Source organism: Trichomycterus rosablanca, chromosome 21, assembly GCF_030014385.1.
Source record: "Trichomycterus rosablanca isolate fTriRos1 chromosome 21, fTriRos1.hap1, whole genome shotgun sequence".
In the NCBI taxonomy this organism is placed as follows: Eukaryota; Metazoa; Chordata; class Actinopteri; order Siluriformes; family Trichomycteridae; genus Trichomycterus; species Trichomycterus rosablanca.
Genome location: NC_086008.1, coordinates 18,628,019 through 18,646,916, shown reverse-complemented (window position 1 = coordinate 18,646,916; position 18,898 = coordinate 18,628,019). Strand labels below are relative to the sequence as shown.

The following is an 18,898-nucleotide window of genomic DNA, read 5'->3' as shown; positions in this document are numbered from 1 at the left end:
ACGTGGACTCATTTGAAAACACCTGTATGCCTGTATGGCAACATAATGCCAGGGGTGCTTTGCTGTGTCGGGACCTGGACGTAGCAGTAACTCAAAAACAGAGAACCCTGATGAGAATGTGAGGCCATCTGTCTGTGATGTGAAGAGTAAGTACGCTGTTGAGTCACATTATTATAAGCACCAGCTAATATCCAGAGTGACCGTGTGCGTGTGCAGCACAGACAGCAGATAGATGGGCTGGGAGTGTCTCAGTAAGGTCCTGGTAGGTCATCACAGCTATCTGGAGCCATGGTCCCACAGATGCTCACTTGGGTTCAAGTCTGGGGAATTAGAGGGCCGAATGGCGCTCGTGGGCTAATGGATCTGGATGACGAAACACTAGACTGGCTAGCAACAACGGAGCTGAAGGTCTAAGGACATACGCCAGAAGAAGCAGAAGAGGGCCAGGGTTGTACCAATCTGGGACATTTCTAGACGTCTGACGTGTCGAATCGTCTAGCTGGAAGATCCCATCCACCCCAGTGAGGACAATCAGCATGTATGGGTGTACGTGATCTATAAGGATGGATTCATACCAAGATAAGTTCTGAGTCCCTTCCACACCTTATATACCCACCAAGCCACTACAGTAACTGAAGGCATTTAAGACTATCCAATAACAAACCGACAGAGCCGTGTGTCATGTGCAGGGTTTATTTTGATAAAAGGGTTTTGTGACATTTCTGAGCAATCCAGATGTTTAGCTTTGACGAAATAAAACAAAATCCATCATGAGCAAGTCCTGAGTGAGCTGTGCTTTTAAATTCATAATATATTTATATATATATGTACACACACCGATCAGCCATAACATTAAAACCACCTCGTTTCTACACTCGCTGTCCATTTTATCAGCTCCACTTACCATATAGAAGCACTTTATAGTTCTACAATTACTGACTGTAGTAATCCATCTGTTTCTCTGCATGCTTTGTTAGCCCCCTATCAATTCTTTAAATTTCAGGACCCACAACAGAGCAGGTATTATTTAGGTGGTGGATCATTCTCGGCACTGCTGTGACAATGACATGGTGGTGGTGTGTTAGTGTGTGTTGTGCTGGTATGAGTGAATCAGACACAGCAATACTGATGGAGTTTTTAAACACCTCACTGTCACTGATGGACTGAGAATAGTCCACCAACCAAAAATATCCAGCCAACAGCGTCCTGTGACCACTGGACTCGACCACTCGACTCAAACAGCTACAAGGTGGACCATCTAGGTAGGAGTGTCTAAGAGTGGACAGTGACACTGATCCACTAATACCAGCACAACACACACCACCACCATGTCAGTGTCACTGCAGTGCTGAGAATGATCCACCACCTAAATAGGTCCTGACCATTAAAGAACAGGGTGAAAGCGGGCTAAAAGGTATGTAGAGAAACAGATAGACTACAGTCAGTAATTGTAGAACTACAAAGTGCTTCTAAATGGACAGTGAGTGTAGAAACAAGGTGGTTTTAATGTTATGGCTGATCAGTGTATATATAAATATATATGTACATATATTTTTTAAATCCCTGCACAGTCTCATTATCAACGACTACTTGGTTTGCTTCTTTCTTCTAGTCTTCCAGATTACATGTGAAGTCAATGATTCAGTTCTTCTTGCTTTAGCATCTGTATTAAAACCTTTAAAAACAAGGATAATATATAATGCGTATAGAATTCTGTAAAAGAAAGAGCGTAAAGGCACGAATATCTGTAAACGTCTCGTATTAGATCATCTGACCTTGAAAGGCATGAGATTTTTCGAAGGTCGGCAGTAAATTGGCGCAGAGGTAACTCTGAGTACTCTAGTAGCCTAGTACTGCTGAGCTCTGGTGATCCAGGGTTTAAATCTCAGCACTGCTATCAGCTGGCGAGACCGAGGGGAAAAGTGCCCCTCTGAGATCCTTGTCAGTGCGCTCTCGGGGCAGGTCCCAAGCCTGGATTGAGATAAGAAAACTGTGCAGACCAGATCCACTATATGTAAGGACACGATTAAAAGTCGATCTATAAAATCTGAGGCATCAGTGTGTGAGGAAAACAGTCTGTAATGTTGCATTAGTAGAATTAGCACTTAGAATTTGCTTTGTTAGGGTTGTGCATCATTCGCAGTTCGCCGCTGAGTTCAGTTCAGTTTACAGAGCTCCCCCCTTCCCTAAATAAGCACCTCTCCTAGAGAGGCTTAACATCAATCCCCCTTCTAAACGTTCACTTCATATTTAATTTAATTTAGCCCTGTATAGCTGTAACATGTAGAGAATAGATCTCCATAGCCGGGGGCCGGCTGCCGTTCACCTTGCATCTCGCTCGGGGCGGACGCGGCGGACCTAGGCGTCGTCGTACTTTCTGAGCGCCTCCTCCAGCTTGCCCGTGACCTTCTGGAAGAAGCCGATCTGCTCCCGCAGGTAGTGCTGCATCTGGGCTTTGAAGTCGCGCACACGGATGTTGTGGAAGTGCTGGATCTCGGCCAGCGTGGCGAAGGAGATGATGTTGCAGCGCTCCTCGATTCCGTCCGCCTGCTGCCGCTCCATCTTGCCCTCCTCCACATGTCTCTGGCTCTCCTTCACCTTGGTCAGGGCACCTGTGGGGGGGCAGGGGGGATATTTAGTAATATTGTAATATGACCATGACTTGATTTGAGGGTTGTTCTTCACTTTGACCCAGGGGTCCGTGGGTACGATCTCAGTCATTTAAAGATCTAAAATTGTAATAGCATACTATTTCTTATTTATCTTTTAGCATGTGCAGAGAATGTGTTTAACATAGGTTCTTGCGCCGCTCAGGTGGCGCAGCGGTAAAAAAAGACGCGCTGCAACCAGGGCTGGATTCTGAGAACGTGGTATCGAATCCAGCCTTGCTTTACCGGTTCGAAGCTGAGTGGCTATATGAGCAACGATTGGCCGGTTGCTCATATGGGGGGTGGGACAAAGAACCGGATGTGGGTCTCTCTCTCTGTCAGAATGCGATTGCGTTCTCTGCCGGCTGATTGGAGGCGCTTACACAGAGATGGGAGAGGGTGCCCTTGGGGTGTGTCTCTCCGCATGCAACGCTGGGTGGCGCCAAAACTCGTCAATGTGTGGGTGGCAAAGATGCATCTGGCTGCTGCTCGTGTTTCGGAGGGGATATGGGTTAGCTTCAATCACCTCCGTCAGGGCAGGGTTCGGCATAGACAGAGAGGAAGCACGATGCTAATTGAACAATTGGATGCGCTAAAAGGGGAGAAAAAGGGGTAAAAAAAAAAAAAAAAAAACTAAAACAAACCAAAAAAAACAACAACATAGGTTCTTGCTCCACAGAGGGGGGCAGGTGGGGGCCTGGTCTCCCTTTAGAAGGTAGTTATGATAGAGAATAGAGTGCTCTCAGGGTGTGTCTCTCCGTACACAGTGCTGATCCGCATTGCACTCGTCAAGTGTAGGTGATAAGATGCATACGGCTGCTGCCTACGTGTCGGAGGGGGCGTGGGTTAGCTTCGTTCTCCTCAATCAGAGCGGGGATCGGCATTAGTGGAGAGGAAACATGACACAATTGGGTAATTGGATGCACTAAAGTTGGGACAAAAGTGGAGAAAATGCATAAACGATATATATAATATATATTATAATATAGATATAAGTCTGGGTATATGAAACAAGGCATCTGCTTTGCAAGCTGCTTTGATTAAAGTCCAGAAGATAGTGCTAAGACATAATACAGACAAATAATGTTCCAGTTAATTCAGTTGCTTTCTAAAAAGCTTCGGATTCTTTGGAGGAACTGTTCGTTCATGAGAGAGGACAGAGAAGAATGGCCTTACTGAGCTCGCTTGAGCCAAAAGCAACAAATGAACTCGAACCATTCTTTTCAACCTTGGTGACAAGAAAAGCCTCTCAAATAAAAAAAAAACAAAAAAACATCAAACCGTGAGCCGAAGAGAGTACAGCGGGCAGAGGACCACATTTGGTTTCACTTCTGTCGGACAGGAAGTAACATGCTGTTTAAACCATAACTCAGCTCTAACATTTGTGTGTTGCAGCAGTAAGAGCAGAATTTTTATTATTATTAATTATTCATTTTTATAAATCCCACATTAAATAAATAAATGAATAATACAAATAAAGAAAATATCCTTACATAAATACATTTGGCTGGAAAATTCTGAACCTGGCAACCCTGTAGTGATGTTTGTTTGTATATTTATTAGGATTTGAACGTCATGTTTTACACTTTGGTTACACTCATGACAGGAACGTTTGTTACTCTTTACACAAGGTTCATCAGTTCTCAAGCTTATATCGAACACAGTCATGGACAATTTAGTATCTCCAATTCACCTCACTTGCATGTCTTTGGACTGTGGGAGGAAACCGGAGCCGCCCTCCCTGTAGTGATGTCAACCAGGCAAGGTAAATAGCGCCAGCGTCCTCCAGTGTTTAAAGTGAATATCGATTCATTATACATGTAAACCGATTTGAATCGTTACACATGTGAATTGATTTTTAACTGTCTTGTGGTGCATCGATACGTCTCTATTAATTTGTATTATTATTATTATTATTTTTTTTTACAGTTGATGACCCTGTGTCTGATGTAGACACAGTGATAACTATCGCCACTCACTAAATTATTATTATTTTCGTTCTTTAGACTGATGGGTCTGAAAATCGCAGATGATCAGCAGTTTCTGATCGATTTCTTTATAAAACTCGGGTTTAACTTTTGTAACTTCGCTTTAAAATTCCTTGTTATGGATTACTAAACTGAAACTGGTTGGTTTGACTGCAGCCATCAGTCATGATGATAACAGGAACGTCACATAGAGCCACTTCAAAGCGGTTTTAGGTTCAAGGACTCTTGTCTACAGGATTTAAGATTCTACAAGATGTTAAGGAAGACAAGGGCAGTTGTAGCCTTGCGGGTAAAGTACTGGACTAGGAATTAAAAGGTCGCTGGTTGAAGCCACACCACTGGCAGGCTGCCACTGTTGGGTCCTTAAGCAAGGCCTCCTAACCCTCAATTGCTTAGATAATATACTGTCACAGTACTGTAAGTTGCTTTGGATAAAAGTGTCTGCAAAATGTAAAAATGTAAAAGACACGCCCCCTAATATTCAGATGCCCAAAATGCTTAAAGTTTTGCATAATTTGAGGATCTGTCAGGTGTCCCTACTTCAGCACAGCTCTCTAAACTCTAAACTCATCTGCTAATGAACCAGCTCCTCAGAAGCAGAAACCGGGAAATAAAAAGCACTGCACTCCATGACCAGTTCTAACCGGCTGTGATAAACCGGCTGATAAAATACTTTCTAATCGCGTCTATTATCAGCTGTGAGAAAATAAAATGTGAGGGATTTGATAAGACTTTATAACTACACCGATCAGCCATAACATTAAAACCACCTCCTTGTTTCTACACTCACTGTCCATTTTATCAGCTCCACTTACCATATAATAGCACTTTGTAGTTCTACAATTACTGACTGAAGTCCATTTGTTTCTCTACATATTTTGTTAGCCTGCTTTCACCCTGTTCTTCAATGGTCAAGCATGACATGGACACCACTGACATAGTGGTGGTGTGTTAGTGTGTGTTGTGCTGGTATGAGTAGATCAGACACAGTGCTTGTGGAGTTTTTAAACACACACAGTGTCCACTCACTGTCCACTCTGTTAGACACTCCTACGTGGTTGGTCCACCTTGTAGATGTAAAGTCAGAGACGATCGCTCATCTACTGCTGCTGTTTGAGTCGGTCGTCTTCTAGACCTTCATCAGTGGTCACAGGACGCTGCCCACGGGGCGCTGTTGGCTGGATGTTTTTGGTTGGTGGACTATTCTCAGTCCAGCAGTGACAGTGAGGTGTTTAAAAACTCCAGCAGCGCTGCTGTATCTGATCCACTCGTACCAGCACAACACACACTAACACACACTAACACACCACCACCATGTCAGTGTCACTGCAGTGCAGAGAATGATCCACCACCTAAATAATACCTGCTCTGTGGGGGTCCTGTGGGGGTTAACAAAGCATGTAGAGAAACAGATGGACTACAGTCAGTAATTGTAGAACTACAAAGTGCTTCTATATGGTAAAAGGAGCTGATAAAATGGACAGTTAGTGTAGAAACAAGCTGATCTGTGTATTATGCTTATGTTTGAAGTGCATTTTACAGATATGATCATATCCTGTTGGTCAAGGAACACGGCATGACGTTAGCATAAAACAGGAATTTTCAGTGTGATAACAGAGTCACGAGGACGTGTGTAACTACTAAAATTTAACATACGCCCTACGGCACTGTTTACACAATAAAGGAAATTGCAATTTAGAACCAACACAGTAGTAGTAGTAGTAGTAGCACAAAACTGATTTATAAAAGACCAGCCCTGTACGGCAGTTTGTTTCCTGCGAGGTGCTGCTTTATAGCTCTGTACAGCTTAGAACCGTCTGCACAGGAAGTAAAGCAAAGACAAAACTTGCATGGTCGCAGACAGTGTGGTTAACATTTTACCCGACTGCAAGCATTAGTCAGTCAGACCACAAAAGCACACAAACCGCACAGTTTCCAAGCGCTTCACACCCTTCATTCTCGAAGGGGGGCGAATGCTGGACCCGTCATGGCTTTGTACGCCTTGTGGTAAACAGCGAGCACGCATTAGTAAGCTTTAAGTACAGCTCACTATGTAGCCAGGTAGACACCTCACTGTCACTGCTGGACTGAGAATAGTCCACCAACCAAAATTATCCAGGAAACAGCGCCCCGTGAGCAGCGTCCTGTGACCACTGATGAAGGTCTAGAAGATGACCGACTCGAACAGCAGCAATAGATGAGCGATCGTCTCTGACTTGTGACTGGAAATTTTATATTTTATTAGTTTGCATTAAACTTATAAGTTTCTGCTTTCTTAGTTCGATTAGCAGAGGTAGAAGAGACTTTTGGAAGGTTTCTGAGGTCCAGAGATATGTTGACCTTGGCATGGGCACTCCCGCACACACAGTTTTGATACTTATGCATTCTTATGGAAGTGTGCCATGTTCCTAACAAGCTGACTATTCTCGTAGAATGAAAAACAAGTTTGGTGTGGAAAGTCGGCCTTGAGCTGGGTTGCTGAGAAGAGTTAGCCTGAAGGGGCAGTAAAGCGGGGTATAAATACTGCGATAGGGCAGACGGTAGTCGCCTTTCTCTTCTGTGAAGCTGTGTGAGCGTTTGCATTATGAGATTGGTCCTCAGCTGAGTAATAAATTGATTATTGCTTTTACTATTTACCCCGGTTGTCTGTGTCAATCTTTAAGGGTTATTTTGAATTCCCACAACAGACTTTACATCTACAAGGTGGACCAGCTAGGTAGGACAGTGAGTGGACATCGGCGCTGCTGTGTCTGATCCACTCATACCAGCACAACACACACTAACACACCACCACCATGTCAGTGTCGGTGCAGTACTGAGAATGACCCACCATCTAAATAATACCTGCTCTGTAGTGGTCCTGTGGGGGTCCTGACCATTCAAGAACAGGGTGAAAAGGGGCTAACAAAGCATGCAGAGAAACAGATGGACTACAGTCAGTAATTGTAGAACAACAAAGTGCTCCTATGTGGTAAGTGGAGCTGATAAAATGGACAGTGAGTGTAGAAAGGATGTAAGGATTTGTTATCTCAGTTTAAAAGTGTGTGTGTGTGTGTTTGGATGGTTGGGTGGCTTTAGACACAACATAAAACTCACGATACTGTTTGAATAGTAAACACAGTGTAGCCGTTCAGACGTAAATATTCCTCTCTCCAAACAAAGATCTGAACTGTCCAGGCTTTGGTTGTGAAAGCCGGGGCGCTGGCGAACACTTTTGGAAGTACTTTGGATGGCAAAGAAGACAAACCAATGGATTTGGGACTGAATCAAAACAAATCTTGACCTCAGAGCCTGGAGAACCAAACTGAACAGCATGTTTTGGAAGAACCAATTCGTGGGAATAGGCGATTAGGTTTGGAGAAGTTGCAGGTAAAAGAGAAAGAGGACAACCAGCAAAAAAAGGATGAATAGAATTAAAGGAACAGAAAACAGGTTCTATGACAAACACTCTTGGTCAATAGCCAATCATCCACTTTTCAGTTATATAAAATTAAATAAAATAAATGTAATAATTCATATAATCATCCTTAATATACTGTATGTATACAAAACAAAAGCCTGGGCTGGTCGGGGTTCGCCACAGTACGACGGCATTCCAGTGCTGTGGTTTCGAATTAGCTCTGTGGCATGACCAACCCTGAGGCAAGTTTGGGGTTTTCCTAGAGGACCAGGGCTTGGTCACTAAGGAAATCAGCACATAGCTCGCGCCACGCCGAGCTGAGCGGTAGTGACTCGATGTTTATCCTGAGGTGAATTCCAGACCCCATGCTTCACCGGACTGGACTGCAAGTGTCCGTGAACTGCCAGCATTAGGTCCCGCCACAGATGTCTGAAGGGGAACTGTCGTCCCGTTCTAGGTTTACTCTTACACCCTTCAATTCCTACCAGTCTGACCAGCCCCATTACAGCATTATTACACCACCATGTTTCACAGTAGGGATAGTAATAGCCAGGTCATTTTTGCAGACCTGTGGTCTGTCTGAAAACCTAGTAATCTTTCTACATAGACGGCGTTTTACGTCATCCTACACTCCCAAAAAGAAGGCATGTCTAAATTTTTAGAGTGTTTCTACACTCACTGTCCATTTTATCGGCTCCACTTACCACATAGGAGCACTTTGTTGTTCTACAATTACTGACTGTAGTCCATCTGTTTCTCTACATACTTTGTTAGCCTGCTTTCACCCTGTTCTTCAAATGGTCAGGCATGACATGGACACCACTGACATGGTGGTGGTGTGTTAGTGTGTGTTGTGCTGGTGTGAGTGGATCAGACGCAGCAGAGCTGCTGGAGTTTTTAAATACCGTGTCCACTCACTGTCCACTCTATTAGACACTCCTACCTAGTCGGTCCACCTTGTAGATGTACAGTGTATCACAAAAGTGAGTACACCCCTCACATTTCTGCAAATATTTCATTATATCTTTTCATGGGACAACACTATAGACATGAAACTTGGATATAACTTAGAGTAGTCAGTGTACAACTTGTATAGCAGTGTAGATTTACTGTCTTCTGAAAATAACTCAACACACAGCCATTAATGTCTAAATGGCTGGCAACATAAGTGAGTACACCCCACAGTGAACATGTCCAAATTGTGCCCAAAGTGTCAATATTTTGTGTGACCACCATTATTATCCAGCACTGCCTTAACCCTCCTGGGCATGGAATTCACCAGAGCTGCACAGGTTGCTACTGGAATCCACTTCCACTCCTCCATGATGACATCATGGAGCTGGTGGATGTTAGACACCTTGAACTCCTCCACCTTCCACTTGAGGATGCGCCACAGGTGCTCAATTGGGTTTAGTCCATCACCTTTACCTTCAGCTTCCTCAGCAAGGCAGTTGTCATCTTGGAGGTTGTGTTTGGGGTCGTTATCCTGTTGGAAAACTGCCATGAGGCCCAGTTTTCGAAGGGAGGGGATCATGCTCTGTTTCAGAATGTCACAGTACATGTTGGAATTCATGTTTCCCTCAATGAACTGCAGCTCCCCAGTGCCAGCAACACTCATGCAGCCCAAGACCATGATGCTACCACCACCATGCTTGACTGTAGGCAAGATACAGTTGTCTTGGTACTTCTCACCAGGGCGCCGCCACACATGCTGGACACCATCTGAGCCAAACAAGTTTATCTTGGTCTCGTCAGACCACAGGGCATTCCAGTAATCCATGTTCTTGGACTGCTTGTTTTCAGCAAACTGTTTGCGGGCTTTCTTGTGCGTCAGCTTCCTTCTGGGATGACGACCATGCAGACCGAGTTGATGCAGTGTGCGGCGTATGGTCTGAGCACTGACAGGCTGACCTCCCACGTCTTCAACCTCTGCAGCAATGCTGGCAGCACTCATGTGTCTATTTTTTAAAGCCAACCTCTGGATATGACGCCGAACACGTGGACTCAACTTCTTTGGTCGACCCTGGCGAAGCCTGTTCCGAGTGGAACCTGTCCTGGAAAACCGCTGTATGACCTTGGCCACCATGCTGTAGCTCAGTTTCAGGGTGTTAGCAATCTTCTTATAGCCCAGGCCATCTTTGTGAAGAGCAACAATTCTATTTCTCACATCCTCAGAGAGTTCTTTGCCATGAGGTGCCATGTTGAATATCCAGTGGCCAGTATGAGAGAATTGTACCCAAAACACCAAATTTAACAGCCCTGCTCCCCATTTACACCTGGGACCTTGACACATGACACCAGGGAGGGACAACGACACATTTGGGCACAATTTGGACATGTTCACTGTGGGGTGTACTCACTTATGTTGCCAGCTATTTAGACATTAATGGCTGTGTGTTGAGTTATTTTCAGAAGACAGTAAATCTACACTGCTATACAAGCTGTACACTGACTACTCTAAGTTATATCCAAGTTTCATGTCTATAGTGTTGTCCCATGAAAAGATATAATGAAATATTTGCAGAAATGTGAGGGGTGTACTCACTTTTGTGATACACTGTAAAGTCAGAGACGATCGCTCATCTATTGCTGCTGTTTGAGTCGGTCATCTTCTAGACCTTCATCAGTGGTCACAGGTTGGCCGGGTATTTTAGGTTGGTGGACTATTCTCAGTCCAGCAGTGGCAGTGAGGTGTTTAAAAACCCCATTACTCATACCAGCACAACACACACTAACACACCACCACCATGTCAGTGTCACTGCAGTGCTGAGAATGATCCACCACCTAAATAATACCTGCTCTGTGGTGGTCCTGTGGGGGTCCTGACCATTGAAGAACAGCATGAAAAAGGTGTGACAAAGCATACAGAGCAAAGCAAACACACGGACTACAGTCAGTAATTGTAGAACTACAAAGTGGAGCTGATAAAATGGACAGTGAGTGTAGAAGAGCTGATAAATATTAATAAAAAAATTCTTAGCGCTGAACACAACCACATGCAAATTAGCAAGTACTTAAGTTCCTAATATGCTAATAAACTGCTTAAAGAACTGGTGTATCAGAGAGAATCGAAACGTGTGTAGCCCGCTAAGCACATCTGACGTGATATGTGGTACTAGACCACTTCCTTTTATTGTCGTGAGAATTGAGGAGCGGTTACTGATGAACGACAGATCTCTCACCAAAGCAAACGAATCAACCAAATTCTAAAGGTTATTTAGGCCTTGTAAACCTGCTCGCGTTGCTAATGGACGTTTGAGAGCAACGTAGATCGATGTTTATGATCGTTTGTGATCGATATCCAAACGAGAGATCGAACTGCAAAGGCTGACTCCAGTTCCTTGGTCCTGGTTGCAATATAAATAAATGCACATTTTAACTACATCTCTGCTAAGACCTGTGAGATGAGAACCATCCTTATAGATCAATAACTCATAACTAAATGTGGACATAGGAAAAGCCCTGCAGCATCCTTTAGCTTGGTCCAACACTGGAAGTAAAACAGTGAGACAGATGGCAAGTGACTGAATTATAGATGATTATTATAAAATAATAATTCTGTCTTCCTCCAAGCAATACAGCCTTGACATAAAGCTTCTTAGATCTTCCAAAAAGGTGCAAATCAAATGGTGCTCTATAAATCCGGACTATAAGCGTCTCTCTCTCAGTCTCAGACACGACTGATTACTACTACAACTACAACGTGTTACTATGACATCAACAATAGCCAATATAACCACATGGGTGAGGGATTACTTTGGCAAACCTTTGTCAAGCACTACAAATAAATAAATAAATAAATAAAGCATTTGAATACTGCGATTACACTGTAAAGTTTGTAAATCGGCAATACCACCCAACCCTAATCCAGACAGTAATCAGTTATCAGCAACAAGTCCAAAAGCCAGGGTCTGCCATGGTATGGGGGCGTGTAAAGGTCATTTACACTTCTTTGATGGCAGAACTAATGCAGAAAAGTACACTGAGATCTTAGAGCAACATATGCTGCCTTCAAGACGTCGTCTTTTCCAGGGACGTCCATGCATTTTTCAACAAGACGAGGCATGACTATGGAAGAAGAGGGTACGGGTACTGGACTGACCTGCCTGCAGTCCTGACCTGTCCACAATAGAGAATGTGTGGAGAATTTTGAAAGGAAAAATGCGACATCGACGACCTCGTACTTTTGCACATTTTAAGACGTGTTTGCTGGACAATTCCAGTTGTTGTATTCCGATTGAACTATTGGTCGGATTATTAACCAGTTATAAGGCTGGATGTAAACATGGCTAGTCTGTCTTTAAAACTAAAAACCTGAGGCCTCCTGTCATGCCTTTCCAATCGTTGATTCATTAAGATATCAAACTGTTGTGAAAACATGACCCTGCTCTGTCATTACAGATCACAGAAGACATCAAGGTGCTCATTTTAAAATGCAAGAGCGTGTAAAATCGACCTTGCACAGCTGAAGTACTCGTGTTAACTAGAGATGCATGAGTACCGATACTAGTATCGGGTATTAGTCCGATACCGCGCTCATTAACTCGTACTCGTACTCGCAAACGAGGCTCCGATACTAAACATCCGATACCTTGTGCCTAGTGCACGTTGCTGCGTTAACGCAGGGATTTTCAACCTGTGGGGCGCGAGTGCCTGACCGGGGGGGCGTGACATTACGAGATTTTTTTACTTCTAAAACTAAAGCAATAAATTTTTCACCCACGGGAGACATATTGAATTATTCTCACTGACCACGCGCACACGCACGTTTAATGTTATTTAGTTCCGTTTGAAAAGAAAAAAAACCTTCAAAATAGAGCTAACAGCGAAGATAACCGGTTACAAAAGCAGCGACCGCTGTTATAGGACGTGTTTGTGTTCAATACTCTGTTCACAGTGTCGATACAAGTGATTCAGGAGTCGAGTTTACTGTTATAATGAATGATGCGGTTGTAAATAAACACCAACTACTACAGAACATTCTGTGCGACTCGCTTACATTATAAAGCTCAGGCTTAATTATACTGGTTATTACCACAGAGCGGGAGCCGACTCAGAGTCGTTTACGATTTACCGAGGTGAACCACGAATGTATGTGCTGATAGAATCGGCTCAGATGGGATCGGACTGTATTATCCTTTTAAAGTAAATATTTCAATCAGCAGAATCGCATCGCATGTATGATGTGCACAACGTTAATTACGTGCGTTTATTAATGAACGTTAACGTTAGCTTGTCAGAAGCTTTCTCAATGATGTCTGTGCGGTGTTTTTTTTTTTTTTTTTTTTACAATTAGTGATGGCAACCCAAGCAACTGTTCCACTGCACTATTTTACACTAAAAACTACACTATTCCATAATGCTCCAGATTGCATCATTCTAAATAGGTATCGGTATCGGCGTGTACTAAAATACATGTACTTGTACTCGTACTCGGTTGGGAAAAAATGGTATCGATGCATCCCTAGTGTTAACATACTTGTATTGAGAATCATCCTAACCTAACTGCCTAAACCACATTCATATCACCTAGATAAGCATAAAAAAGCAGAAGTATAATAAATTAATGTCTGAATTACAAATAAGAACTTCGACCAATGTGCATGACACAAGCGAAACCGTCTGCTCTTACAACATTGAGGTATCACAGCATACCAGCGTATGACCTTGGATCAGTACCCCACAGTACCAAAATCTGGGTGTAAGCATACTCCAGTCTAAAAAATAACTGCAAGTGAACTATGAAGAAAAAACCCTGTCGATATGGGGGGCAGCCAGGAGGTGACGTCACATTCCCAAGCCCTATTTGCCCACACCATGGACTGAATGTTTACTATATTATTAGGATTTTAACGTCATGTTTTACACACTTTGGTTACATTCATGACAGGACAGGTTATTAATTGCTGGTTACACAAGGTTCATCAGTTCACAAGGTTATATCAAACACAGTCATGGACAATATTGTATCTCCAATTCATCTCATTTGCACGTCTTTGGACTGTAGGAGGAAACCGGAGCTCCTGGAGGAAACCCACACAGACATGCAGGAGAACATGCAAACTCCACACAGAAAGGATCAAACCCAGGACCTTCCTGCTTAAACACCACTAATATCACCTAGATGAGCAAAGGATTATAAATTAAGGCCTAAATTACAAATAAGAAAAAAAGGGCCGCCATCAATGCCAGCATTTGCGACATCAAGGTATCACAGCATCCCACGGTATGACCTCAGATCTTTGTACCAATGCACCAAAATCTGGGTATTCCAGTCTAAAACAAAACCGCAAGTTAAAAATAAACCCTCAGGCTTGTTTTATGCCCTGCTTGGTAATTATTGAAGAACCATCCCGTCGATATGGGGGGCAGCCAGGAGGTGACGTCACATTCCCAAGCCCTATTTGCCCACACCATGGACCGAATGATGTGGAAGGTTTACTTAGATACGTCAATCTTTACTGACAACATGACACAAAAAATCAGACACAGTGTGCATTTTGCCATTTCTAAGCCTTGTTTACATGTAATTAAAATGAAGAGTGTAGCCTAGCGGTTAAGGTCCTGGACTAGTTATCAGAGGTCATTGGTTCAAGCCCCACCACTGCCAGGTTGCCACTGTTGGGCCCTTGAAGAAGGTCCCTAAGCTTTAATTGCTTAGCCAATATACACTGTCACAAAATGTAAATGCTATAGAAGGGGGGGGGGGGGGGGGGGGGGTGCAGCAGGGCTGGCAGGTCTTTGCGTGCTCGCTGTTGCAGAGCATTCTGGGATTTGTAGTATTAATACAGTAGTGTGCGTACTATATACTGGTGGGCCGGGTATAATTGTACCTCGGGATGGATGTGAGTTTGACACGTCTGATCTACACTATACAGCCAAAAGTATGTGGACACCTGATCATGATCAAACCTCACTCACTCACTTTCTTAACCGCTTATCCATTTAGGGTCGCAGGGGGGTGCTGGAGCCTATCCCAGCTTTTGAATGGGCACAAGGCACACAGTAACACCCTGGACGGGGCGCCAGTCCATCGCAGGGCAGAAGCACGTACACACACATTCACCTATAGGGCAATTTAGTGTCTCCAATTAACCTGACTGCATGTTTTTGGACTGTGGGAGGAAACCCACGCAGACACGGGGAGAGCATGCAAACTTCGCACAGAAAGGACCCAGGACCTTCTTGCTGTGAGGTGACAGTGCTACCCACCGAGCCACCGTGCCGCCCCCCATTCCAAAATTATGCTTACTTTATTTGAAAAGACACCGATAATGGGTGAGTCATTGACTTGCAATCAGCACATCAAACTCTCCTCATTTATGCTAAGAAAGGTGTTACCCTGCCGCAACAAAGTTGAAAGCATATATTTAATTCATATAATTGAGTTTAAACACCTGTTTAGATGGCAATGGGTGTGGCTGAAACACCTGAACTCAACTCTCATACCTGTAAAACGCTTAACATACCAGTCACAAGATACAACAGCATGAATTGATGGAGGAGTTACAGACTTTGTGATCTCACTGATAGCACTTAAACATTATTAAACGTAGGAGTAAGTCATATAGTCTAATAATGTCCATTTTATTAGCTCCACTTACCATATAGAAGCACTTAGTAGTTCTACAATTACTGACTGTAGTCCATCTGTTTCTCTGCATGCTTTGTTAGCCCCCTTTCATGCTGTTCTTCAATGGTCAGGACTCTCACTGGACCACTAAAGAGCAGGTATTATACTTGGGTGGTGGGTCATTCTCAGCACTACAGTGACACTGACATGGTGGTGGTGTGTTAGTGTGTGTTGTGCTGGTATGAGTGGATCAGACACAGCAGCGCTGCTGGAGTTTTTAAACACCTCACTGTCACTGCTGGACTGAGAATTGTCCACCAACCAAAAATATCCAGCCAACAGCGTCCTGTGACCACCGATGAAGATCTAGAAGATGACCGACTCAAAACAGCAGCAATAGATGAGCGATCGTCTCTGACTTTACATCTACAAGGTGGACCGACTAGCATACCAGCACAACACACACTAACACACCACCACCATGTCAGTGTCAGTGCAGTGCTGAGAATGATCCACCACCTAAATAATACCTGCTCTGTGAGGGTCCTGACCATTAAAGAACAGCATGAAAGCAGACTAAAAGGTATGTAGAGAAACAGATGGACAACAGGCAGTAATTGTAGAACTACAAAGTGCTCCTATATGGTAAGTGGAGCTGATAGAGTGTAGAAACAAGGAGGTGGACACTAATACTGGTGCACATGCTTCAAGAATATGCTTCAGACCGCGACCAGAACAAAGCGCTTCTTTTAAATGCCAGGATGAATTTTAAACAATATAGGTCCTAATTTAATACCGTCTTAGTATGACACTGAGCTGGTTTCAGTTTGTACTTGGTTGCACACACATATTCTAAAATAGGTGTCACTAATTTATTGGGCATTACCCAGGATCTAGGTCACATGATTTAGATTCTAATATCCATGCCAAAACAGAAGCCTGTAAAATCAGACCTGTATTATCAACTATACTGTAGCTCAAGCAAAAAGCACACACTCTCAATACTATCTGTGTGTGTGTGTGTGTGTGTGTGTGTGTGCCTAATGATGGAAAAACACACACAGAGCACGTCAGCAGAAATGCAAGCCATGTGACACAGCAGTCAGACGAAGCCAGGATCACCGACGTGCCAATGGGTTCGAGCAAACAAAGTGTAATGCAAACTCCTGCTGTGGTTTAGACAAGCCCAAACCTCGCTTGTCTAGACTCGGGTCTAAAAATGTGCGTAAAATATTAATACCTTTCTGGACGTGGATGATGTCTGGATAGTTAGCGAGATGCCCTTGGTATAGAGCCAAGAGGTCCAGCACTGGGTCCACATCTTGTTTCGGCTGCTCTGCAAAGTAGTCCCCAATGGCTTCGTAGGCCTCACCGGTATACGCGATAGCCTGGTTCAGACCGGCCGAGTACGTCTGTTGGTCAAGCTCAAAAGCCTGGCTGAGAAACTTAAACGCCAAGCCGACCTTCTGATATTCCTTCCTAAACCCGGCGATCTGCTTCCTCGCGAACTCGTTCAGAGTGGCGTTGACCTGTATCACGCTGTCGTCCATCTTCTTGGTGAAGGCTTTGAATCCGTCCGTCTTGCTCTCGACCTCTTGGAGGTCGAGCGAGGTCGCCGGGGTGCTGATGGCGAGGAAGAAATTGGCCCCGACCATCTCGTCCTTCTCCGCCTTCCTCTTACCTAGCTTCCAGGACTTCTCGTCGGTGCTGGAGCAGGTGAGGAAGTGCTGGAACACGTCGCACTTGGAGAGGACCGGGTGGCTGGTCATGTGGTTCATCCACCAGATCAGACCTTTCCGCCTCTTGGAAATGAAGTCGTCCTCGAAGCGCCCGGTGGCCTGCTTCTCCGGGATGTGGGGGACCGAAATGACCGGAAACTTCTCCACCAACCTGGCGTACAGCCAGTCGAAATGCTTGTATCTGCGGCTCACCGGGGTTTGAGTGTTACTCGGGGTCAGCTTGTACGAGATGTAGCTTTTCATCCCTTTGAATTTCGTTTGCTTGGTGGGGTCGTCGATGGTGCAGGCGAACGGGTACGGATTTTCCTGCCACTCGGGCCCATGGTGACCCATCACCACGCAGATCTTGTCGCCGTCCTTGACGAACCCGGCCGCCTCGCCCAGCACGAACGCCTCGCCCCCGGACTTCACGAAGGTCGAGAACCGGTTCAGATTCTTGCCCATAGTGGCCGAACTCTTGGCTTGCTGTGGATTTCCGGCTCTAGACATAGAAATTCTGTAAGTATTAGGACCGTTACCTTGATAATCATGGGGACCGGCGCTGATGACCCCGGGTTCATCGGCTACTGTTGAACTGTCATCCCAGTCGTCGTCCCAGTCCTCATCACTACCCTGACTGGCTGAATAACTTTGCTGATAGTGCTGCACTGCAGGAGGTGCTGGGAAAGTCTGATTCTGAGTCTTGTTGGAGTTATCAAAGCCTCCTGGGGGAATGTTTGAATATCTAGAGCCATCATCACCATGACTTGTGCTGTTGTTGTTGTACGAAGGTGATATGTCGTTCTTCAGGATTTCTACATAAGAAGCAGGGAAGAGTCCTCGCTCACCGTGCTGGTTCGTTCCCTCCAACCAACCCTCTATATCCTGTTCGCTGTACAGATTCACTATTTCGTTCTCTTTGACCGATATCTCTCCCGGATTTTCGGAATTAAAGTCGTATAAAACTCTCGCTCGGAGCGCCATTATAATAACAACACGCAGTCCGGAGTGTCGCGAGCCGCTGTGTCGTTCGCTCGCTCGAGCCGTTAGCAACAAGCTAACTCTCCCAGGTAACCGAACCAGCCAGCGCTAGTAAACAACCCCGAACTTTTTGCTCAGACTAAAAGTCTCGCTAACTCCCAGAGTCCATTAAGGTCTGTTTTTGTTTTTAAAGCCCCGCAAAGAAGCACTAATAAGTCCCGACAGTGTCCATACCGTGTTTCTCACAGACCCAGAGTGAACCACGTCCGCGGGTCTCCCACTCCAGCCGCTACACTGAACTCCCACACACACAGCACAGCGCTAACGTCATCGGGCGAGCAGCCGGGGGCGGGGCTAAGAGATAAATAGCAGCGGGGATCCAATCGGTGTGCGGCGTGCGTGGTGGGCGGGGTGAGCCTGACGTCATGACTAAAACGGGACTTCGATGCTGTAATGCACTGCGTTCGCTTGTTCAGGTGTTTCACAACAGTTTGGGGAAGGCCCCTTCTTGTTTTGGCATGACTGCGCTCCTGTGCACAGTGTGAGAGCCATACAGACATGGTTTGACTAGTTTACGGTCAGTGAAAGC

At 44.8% G+C, this 18,898-nt stretch overlaps 1 protein-coding gene across 2 annotated transcripts; it reads right to left on the bottom strand.

Annotated features, from left to right (window-relative positions):
• Positions 1-679: 679 nt before the first annotated feature.
• Positions 680-18,534, bottom strand: snx18a (sorting nexin 18a). Of its 2 annotated transcripts, XR_010015583.1 has the most exons (3): positions 16,851-18,534; positions 1,776-2,612; positions 680-1,675 (listed from the first exon to the last, which is right to left on the bottom strand). XR_010015583.1 is itself a non-coding variant. In XM_063017899.1 (2 exons), the coding sequence occupies exons 1-2, from the start codon at positions 18,310-18,312 to the stop codon at positions 2,359-2,361; spliced, it is 1,716 nt and encodes a 571-aa protein (XP_062873969.1). In that variant the 5' UTR covers positions 18,313-18,534; the 3' UTR covers positions 680-2,358. The 2 variants fall into 2 exon arrangements, 1 of the variants encoding a protein (XP_062873969.1); XM_063017899.1 differs by having other exon boundaries at positions 680-2,612.
• Between the last annotated feature and the right edge of the window lie 364 nt (positions 18,535-18,898).

Excerpts from the sequence above, each read along its gene's own strand:
- snx18a (XM_063017899.1), bottom strand. The coding sequence starts at position 18,312 with ATGGCGCTCCGAGCGAGAGTTTTATACGACTTTAATTCCGAAAATCCG. Across the intron at positions 2,613-16,850 it reads CATCATCCACGTCCAGAAAG|GTGCCCTGACCAAGGTGAAG; the intron begins GTATTAATATTT and ends GCCCCCCCACAG.